General features: G+C 33.8%; 1 protein-coding gene and 1 long non-coding RNA gene across 2 annotated transcripts in view; one reads left to right on the plus strand and one right to left on the minus strand.

Annotated features, from left to right (window-relative positions):
• Positions 1 to 4,238: 4,238 nt before the first annotated feature.
• Positions 4,239 to 5,931, plus strand: LOC103604437. Its single transcript, XR_551713.1, has 2 exons — positions 4,239 to 4,573; positions 4,705 to 5,931. It is a non-coding gene; the product is annotated as an uncharacterized LOC103604437 (long non-coding RNA).
• A 75-nt stretch (positions 5,932 to 6,006) lies between these two features.
• MZT1 (mitotic spindle organizing protein 1) overlaps positions 6,007 to 9,465 on the minus strand; it is a 15,295-nt gene continuing 11,836 nt past the window's right edge. Inside the window, exon 3 of the mRNA XM_008588989.1 lies at positions 6,007 to 6,473. Coding sequence (XP_008587211.1) covers positions 6,450 to 6,473 — 24 coding nt within the window. The 3' untranslated portion in view covers positions 6,007 to 6,449. The remainder of the gene's footprint in view (positions 6,474 to 9,465) is intronic.

Genomic DNA, 9,465 nt, shown 5'->3' on the forward strand with positions numbered 1-9,465 from the left:
TATTAGGTGAAGCCAGTGAAAGCAGGAATGGTGTTTATCCAGGGCTTAAATTAAACCTTACAGAGCTCTCTCCCTGGCTGCCCCTCCTCCCCCTCACTTTTCTATCAGTAGACTTCCAAGGAAGCTTTCATTTGGCCAGCTGTTTGTTCCTATTTTACATGATGGTTCTCAGTGTTCAGCGGGAACAAAGATCAGTGACATTCCCATTGGGTTTATCAGAAGCAACTGAGAACAATGAGCTCTTTTTATGTTGAAAATAGAGATTTAAAATTTATTCATAATCTTTACTTCTCCCAACACATTCTCATCCCCATGGGCTCCTTTCTCTAATTAGCTATGCAAGTCTTGACACTAAAATTTAGCTACATATTAATCTTTCATTTTTATTAGTTGGTGTCTTGATCTTCCTCCCTATACAAGCATAGTATATGCTTTTACTTAAATACATTTTGTTTGTTTACAAAAAAGAGCATATAAAAACAAGAGCTTATGAAAACATTAGATCTGATTCCATAGATGATTTTAAAGTATATTTTGAATATGTCAAGTTTGTAATCATTGGGCCACTCCTGAAATTAAGATGCTAGATAAGTCCAATTCATACAAAATGTAAAGTGGAGTTTAGCATTTATGAAGCTCCTACTATGTGCCAGGTGGTATGACATGGATTATACATCCATCATCTCTATTTAATCTTCACAACATTGTGAGCTGCATGTTGTTATCCTTATCCTATAGGTTGACAAACAGAGGTGAAGAGTATGCATAGAATCCAAGCCTGTCTGACCCCAAAGCCTAAGGTGTCTACTAGGTACAAATATTAGAGCCAAAAGGAATCTTGGGGACTATCTAAGATAGTGGTTTTCCAAAGCGTAGGATGGGTACCAAAAGGTGGTACATGGGACATTGTATTTTAAAACGCTATAGTAAAAACGTTATTTTTTTAATGCTCTTCTAATCCTTTTAATAATATCTGGAGGAAATTCAGTTGTGTTGTCTCTAGCACTTGCTCATCTGCTTTTCTAGCAGATGTCAGCTCATAGTGTTTAAAGACAACATCTACTGAAGATATAATTACATATTTAATTTTCATTGTAATTATTTTTATAGCTACTGCAAATGATGCTAGTTTTCTATTTTAATAGTCATTTAAATTTTAATATTCAAAGTAAGTGTATATAAGTGTGTATGTATATGTATATAATGATATAAAGATGTGGTTTAAAAACAAACATGAAGATGCCACTGGAAATCTGGATGTTGGGGACACAGATCTGGAGATGCTAAGTGAAAACTTATACAATTGAAGAAACTGAGGTCTAGAGAGATGTAGTTAAGAGTCCATGTACAAATTTCTTGAATTGCTGAAACACAATCATTTACCAAAACATACAATGACCTCCTCAGAAGCAAATTAATTTCCACTCTTCCCCCTTGTTTTTCCTGGAGGTTCATCAAACATCTTTTGACAAGCAAATAGAGATGACAATTAAAAAAACAAGAAATTGTTTCCTTCCAGAGCAGTCACATAGTTACAGTTTTCTTCCTGTTAACTGGTGTGACATTGAAGTAGATGGTATTTTAGGTTAGTTTGAGAAACTGGGTATTCAGATTAAATCAGAAGTAGATGTTATTTGTTTTTTTATAAAATTTACATTATTTAGATATTTCAATGTATAGAAAATTCAAGTATAAGCTATAGCTGTTATAATAGAAAGGCTATTTGCTAGCAGGAGAGTAGGTAGACTCACCTCTAAAAAAACTTAACAGGTTAAACAATTTTCCAACATTATCTCTTGACAGTGTAATTATCAGAACCTCTTCAAAGATTTTTGATATAGCTATCCAAGTGTACATCTGGCGATGTATTGCTTTCAGTACTTAGAAGTACTAATGTGGACTGCTTCCAATATAACATGCCTGCATTGCCACGCAGCTACTGGGGAATATTTTGGGGATACCCATAAGATACCTCAATATTCTGCTCTATTCTAATTGGACTGTGTCATTTGTTAACAGATAGACTTCCTAAGGCTGCTGCTATTCGGGCTGTCAGAGGTACCACCTTTTTTACAACACTTAAAAGATTCCAACCTGGAGGGCCAGCCTGTGGCTCACTTGGGAGAGTGTGGTGCTGATAACACCAAGGCCGCAGGTTCGGATCCCTATATAGGGATGGCCAGTTAGCTTACTTGGGAGAACGTGGTGCTAACAACACCAAGTCAAGGGTTAAGATCCCCTTACTGGCCATCTTTAAAAAAAAAAAGACTCAACCTGGTACATATGAGTCCGACACTGAATTTCAGAGAGCAAGTTTTTGTTAGAACTGGGTTCCCCAAGTACAGCACTTCTGGAAAATAAGCGGCTTTAATCGGTTATTTCTTTATATTGTCTTAAGTAAAAGGCAATAATATAGATTTGCTGAGATGCTACCAAAATTCACCAGCCCACCATCATCAGCAATAGCATACTCAGGAAAAGAATGGGGCAACCCTGGGAAAGACATACACCTGTCATTAGTCTTGTGTTATACTGTCAGCATCTACTTGTAGAGCTTCAACTACCACCTTGGGCATCTGATTCTCCTTCAGCTCCTTTCCCATTTTTGCCTCTTCACCCATGAGATGGTGACCTCTAGAGAGAGGCAATAAAGTGTGTGCTCTCTAGTCACCTTACCTGGGTTCAAATTCTGGTTTTAATACTTCCATGATGACTTGTTTACCATTCCATACCTGAGCTTCGTTATTTGCAATGGGATGTTATCTCCTGCAGCTGCTGTAAGCCTAAGAATTAAATAATTTGATATACGTAAAGCACCAAAACCGGTACCTTTCATATAGCAAGTTCTCAGTATGTTACTATTTTCCAACCACATCGTATTTTTCTTAGATGCCCAGTCTATCTATTCATTCAGTCAACATTTACTGAGCACTTACTATGTGCAAGGCACTATTCAAGACACTTGCAATACACCAATGAACAAAACCAAGAAAAATTCCTGCCCTTGTGGGGCTTTTCAGATAGAGGTAGACAGAAAATAATCAATAAATATAACTAATTAAATTGTATACCACATTAGAAAGTGGTAAATGTTGTAGGAGAGAAAACAGAGGTGAGTAAGGGTCTTTGGAGAGCTGGCAAGGGTGAGATTTAATACATATGTTAAATAAAATATTCCTAAAAATCATTTTTCTGGGAAAATTAAATTCCCTTCTTGATTTCTATTTACTGATAATCATTGTTACCCAGGTTTAGAAACACAGTCAACTTAGTTTCTTCTCTACTTTCCCCATAGCCTGTCATTAAATCCCATGTACTGTTTTGTTTTGTAATGTCTCTTGAATCTATCCTGATTTGAGCACTTAGGCCTGGGTTTCTTTTGTGACCTAACTAGTCTCTACTGCTTCTAGTCTCTCCCTGATCTAATCCATCCTACACTTCACTAGCAAAGCAATAGACCCATTAACAGCTTCATCATATCTCCTCCTTTATTTAATGCCTATGGAATAAAGATCAAACTCTTAAGGGATGTTTATAATCTAGCAATTCCACTTCTGGGTATATACCCAAAATAAATGAAAGCACAGACTTGAACAGATATTTGCATACTACTGTTCATAGCAGCATTGCTCAACAGCCAAAAGGTGGAAACAACCCAAGTGTCCATTGATGGATTGAATAAACAAAATGCAGCATACACAATGTGATTATTCAGCTTTGAAAAGGAAGAAAATTCTGATATATGCTACAACATGGATCTCGAAGACAATATGCTGTGTGAAATAAGACACAAAAGGACAAATCTTGTATGATTCCACTTATACAAAGTACCAAGAACAGTCAAATTCACAGATAGAAAGAAAAATGTTTACCAGGAGCTGGGAGGAAGAAGGAATGGAGAGTTATTACTTATTAGGCAGAGTTTTAGTATGAAATGATGAGAAAGTTCTAGATATGGACAGTGGGGATGGTTGCAAAGCAATGTGAATATTCTTAATGCTACTAAACGGCACAACTTAAAAATGGTTAGAACGGTAAATTTTATGTTATATATTTTCCCCTACAATAAAAAGTAGTTCGACTGAGGAACCAAATTTTCAATTTTAATTAAAAGTCTAAAAACTAGTATTTGATTCAGTTATTGCAAAACTTTTAAGTATGTTTGGAACAACATGTATGTAAATTTCATGATGTCTCACTATGTAAAGAAGTCCTTATTTGAAATACAGAAAAATATAATCTCACACTTGTTCGAATTGCCAACATTGTTTTAAAGCCTGGGGCAATGCTAATATAACTATCTCCTTTCACTATTGGGGGAAAATATTCCACTTTACACCACAAGCCTAATTTAAGTTGTAAATTAAATAACATACCTTTAAAAAGTTTCAATGACACATAAAAGCATCTAATTATTCATAGACCACCTAAAGAAACACAAGTTTTATTCACAGAAGCACATTAAATCAAAAGTACATGCCAACACCACCAAAATGGTTTTATTTTTTTCATACACAACATATACACACAGCAATTTACCATTATTTTGTTCAGTTTCTTAAATATTACTTAGGTATGCATTAAAAATATATGTTTACATTTAAGAAATGTGACACATTAAAGAAGTCCACTGTAAACATAATTCCTTCTCATTATATTTTCCTGCTTTGTTCCATACATAAATAACTTAATCTATAAACTTAGGTATGCATTAAAAATATATGTTTACATTTAAGAAATGTGACACATTAAAGAAGTCCGCTGTAAACATAATTCCTTCTCATTATATTTTCCTGCTTTGTTCCATACATAAATAACTTAATCTATAGAGTTATAAATAAAACTATCAACCTCTTATGGCCTAGAAGTATACACAAATTTTGGAGTCTGACAAAGTGTTCTTTTTAGGATTTTATAAATAACAACATACAGTATTTGCAGTGCTTATTAGCAGTCAAATGACTTATCATAAGTTCTTATTGTCTCCAAACTTGTTCTGCCAATAATAGACCTTCCAGTGCACTTGATAAAAATGCCATGTATAAAAGTCAAAAACGTCAAAAGCCTAGACTGAAAAAAACAAACAAAAACAGCAGAGAAGGATGTTATTTAAATATTACGAAGTTTTTTAAAAACCACTTCAGCTTGTCTGAAAATGAAAAATGCTACTAAAGAGTGAATGCTTGTACCATCATTTAAATGGTACTGTATCTAACAAAATCTAAAATTTAAGAAATGATACATAAAATCATATTAAATCTATATCAGTCTTGAAAAAAAATTCCATTTGACATTCTGTTTCAGGGACAGAATCAATACTATCCTAAATTTTCTAAAATTTATTTTGGAATCATTACTTTGATGAGTTAAAACTTTAAGAGTAAAAATGATGACCCACAAATGATTTTAGCCATACATATAATTCCTGATACAAAAGATTTGATTATTTAGTTTTTGCTTAATGACTGGAAATACTTATTTCTTCAGAAAATATTAAATATCTGTTGAAACAAACCACCTATTTAGCAATTTATTAAATAGACCCTCAAGATTTACTAGGTAAGCATTCAAATTAGTTTTATGTAATAAAAGTAAAAAATTTTGCATGTTGGCTGCTTACTTTTATACATTACTTTTTAAAGAATTCATTTAAAGGATATGAAATTTAGAAAGAAAAACATTAACTAATATTCTCATTAGCTTTAACTATTTCAAACTATAGATAATACTAAGCTAAGCAATGTCATTTTCATTACTTTTAAATCTAAGTTTCTAAAAGTTTCATTTTTCAATCAATACAAAAATTATCTGATTCACACTATTAACCTTCCAAACAAACTGTTTAAAAATCTAAATACTCTGTTAAAGAATGGATTACAAGAAATGTTTTCCATGCTCTTATTTTAAAAAACAAAATTCTGATATACATAATGAATCTAAATCAAAATTCACAAATGGTGGCTGAAATCCTGTCAACTACCAGCCCAATACAACATAAATCTACAGTTATTATGCATAAACAATTTAAAATTAAAGTTTATAATGGAAATGTCAACAAGTCATAACTACTGCACATCACTACTGATGGGTTCCACTGTACTTCAAAACCAGGCACAGCAGATGTGCACAGCTGACAGACAGCCTGCTTAGAAAATTAAAGCTATCAGAGCTATAAATAAGGAATACATAAATATCAACACAGCAGTGCTAAAGCATTAGGGCCGTTAAAAAAAAAAAAACTGAATGAGATGTGAAGTAAACATATCTGATATTTCTCTCTGTAAGCCACTTTCCACTGATTTATAAAGCTATAGTTTTGTAATTCTTTAAAAAGGAAAATTTTTCTACACAGCCACATGCAGTAATTTCATTGTACATTCTTGACTATAATGCAATCTTCAAATCCTCTTGCAGAGCTTGACACATCTCATCAGGATTTCTCCAGAAAGTCAGCTTGTCATATTTTCAGCAGCCTAGAACAAGATAGTAAGATTCATTATAATAAAACCATGGAAAAAGAGACACTGTCAAGATAAGTTTGTCAATACTGCACTGTCATTAATAAATAACTATTCCCCCATATAACCAAACCACTTTTATCAGGATAATGCAGTGGTTTTCATTTTTGCTGTACATCAGGACTACCTTTTGAACTTATTACTAGGCTAACAGTAGAAAATACTTATATCTTCTTAACTAACAGCACTGCTACTTGAAAAATTAACCTATAGCAGACCTTGTTCCCAGAGTCTTCATTAGTTTGTCTGTTTCCATATATTTTATTACAGTGGAGATTAAGAATGAAAAAGACCTTATATGTTACAAGATAGAATAAGAGCAAAAGAAGAATAATGAAAACATGGCTAATCCTTTTTTTCCCACACTCAACTACTAAACTTTCCCAGATGATTCTGAAAAAATACCCAGACACCGTTATCATTCCTCAATAAATGATTTAACATGTGTTTCTAAAAAGACTTAAAAAACCCCTACTACTACATCTGAAAAAAGTAATTTCTTAATGCCAATATGAAAAGATATGATTTTAAGTAAGTTTAATTTTAGAAATACATATTAGACTTTTCAATCATTTACATTTCTATTTCCTAATTAAAACTTGCTTTTAGTTTAAGTTAAGAGCTCTTTCATGAAAATCCCTTAAAATACTGGGAAAATTGTAGATAATGCAATCTGAAATAAGGCTGAAATTCCTTTGCAGCCAGAAGAACCCAACCTTGTTTTTCTACATAGTTGGCTCACAGATCTATTCTAAATTAGCCTTTCCCTCCTCTGTGTTTGCTACTCAAGAGAATTAGAACCTAGTCTGAAAGAAATTCTATTGTTCTAAAACATTTGTTACTTAGTTCTATCCTTATAGGTTATTAGATTAGTTTTAGCCACATACCCTTTAGGGACTCTGTTATCTCTTCAGCCCCATTTTCAGTATTACCTAGTTCAAACACTTGAATTATATACAATTTTTACAATTTTTTTAAAAATTCAAACACCTCAGTTCAAATGCAATTTAATTAGTCTTGTCCCATTCCATTTCATATTAATTTTAGAGGTTCTCCAACATGCAATGAATCAAGTATTTTCACTTAAACTAAGCCAAGCCATGCTGTAGCATTCATATTATACAAATGCAGAACTTTATTTGAAAGGTCAGCAGTAGCATCCTAGAGACCTATATAGTTATCAGACTGCCACTAAAGTCTCCAAAAATTTGCAGGGATCAGCCCTGGGAAAAATCAACCTTAGTAGTCCCCTTCTCTTCCAAACTTTCCTCTTCTGTACAAAGGTTAGCTCCTTCCCTTGAGTGGATGGGTGGGGGCCCATGGGATTTATTTAATCCTTACTGCTAGGCTAACAGTAGAAAATACTTATATCAACTCCAACTCCAAATAATTCTCTCTCAACTCCAAATTCTACAGCTCTAATATCCTCATGCTTTAGACCCTCCTACACGGTGAGGGACACATGAGAGATTTACCCTAAGGTATAGGCTGAGTATTCCTTCTTTGAAATGTTTAAAAGTGTTTCAATGGATTTTTTCAAATTTTGGAATATTTGCAGATACTTAACGGTTGAGCATCCCTAATCTGAAAATCCGAAATGCTCCAATGAGCATTTCCTTTGAGTGTCATGCCGGCAAAAGAAAGGTCAAAGCTTAGTCCATAGGAATGCATCAATAATGGTATATAATTCAAGGCACCATGGCATCAAAATAGAAGATACAGAAAAGTAGATTTTGCCTAGATTTCTCAAAACACAATATGTAGATGCTTGCTTACACATAAATACTAGCACTAAGGAGATAATATAAAAATTCAATGCCAGTAAGGAATCATTCATAAAATACACTGAATTAACAGTCCTATATATCCTGTGGGAGACACACATAAGGGGGGCATATCGGTTGCTCTTAAGGAACTTTTCTAATTGGGGAGACAAACAGCTAGCTACTTTTACTATATATGATTTAGACAGTAACAATAAATCTATGAAAGTAAAAGGCAAAATAATAAACAAAATGTTGTACTATTTTCTACATAGTTAACTAAAGAGCAAAAGAAAAGAGTATTTCAGACCAACAGTTCCTTGCAACATTTCAGGATGCCCCTCATTTACATTTTATATATTCAAAAAATAGAGACAATAAGTATCATACAATTAAATTCTAAAAACTAGGAAATCTAGATAAAGATAGTAGAAAGTAACAGGAACAGTTTCTCTCTAATTATAATACCAAAGAAATAAAAAAATATGAGAAAAAATTCATTAGCAGTAACTATACATGAAAAGGACAACCTTATGTTTGTGAAGTCTGTAAATGGGTGGTCAAAAGAAAGACAGGCCTGGCTCATGCAGCTCTGAACCAACCAGCTCTCCACCCAGTCCCAACAGCAAGCAGTTCAGACAACAGACTTTCATCCATAGAGAAGCAAACTGACAAGAGTTCTTCTTTTTTAATTAAGTAAAATTAAGTAAATACTTTTGTTTTTAAAATGGCATGATACCACCTAGAGTGATGGTTATTATTGCTAGTTATCTCTTGGGTGATCCTGAGTCAATTTTTTGTTACATTCTTTGTATTTTCTGACTTAAATATTTAAAAGTTATATAGGGTCGGCCTGGTCCGTGGCTCACTTGGGAGAGTGTGGTGCTCATAACACGAAGTCCACGGGTTCGGATCCTGATGGAGTTTGGATGTGTTGTCCTCTCCAAAACTCATGTGGAAACTTGATCTCCAACTGGCAGTGCTGGAAACTGATTGAGTCACGGGGGCAAATCCCTCATGAATGGATTAATGCTCTCCCTTGGAGTTTGGATGTGTTGTCCTCTCCAAAACTCATGTGGAAACTTGATCTCCAACTGGCAGTGTTGGAAACTGATTGAGTCACGGGGGCAAATCCCTCATGAATGGATTAATGCTCTCCCTTGGGGAGGGGGGATTAAAGAGTG

This window comes from Galeopterus variegatus, unplaced genomic scaffold, assembly GCF_000696425.1.
Source record: "Galeopterus variegatus unplaced genomic scaffold, G_variegatus-3.0.2 Scaffold5143, whole genome shotgun sequence".
NCBI classification, from domain to species: domain Eukaryota; kingdom Metazoa; phylum Chordata; class Mammalia; order Dermoptera; family Cynocephalidae; genus Galeopterus; species Galeopterus variegatus.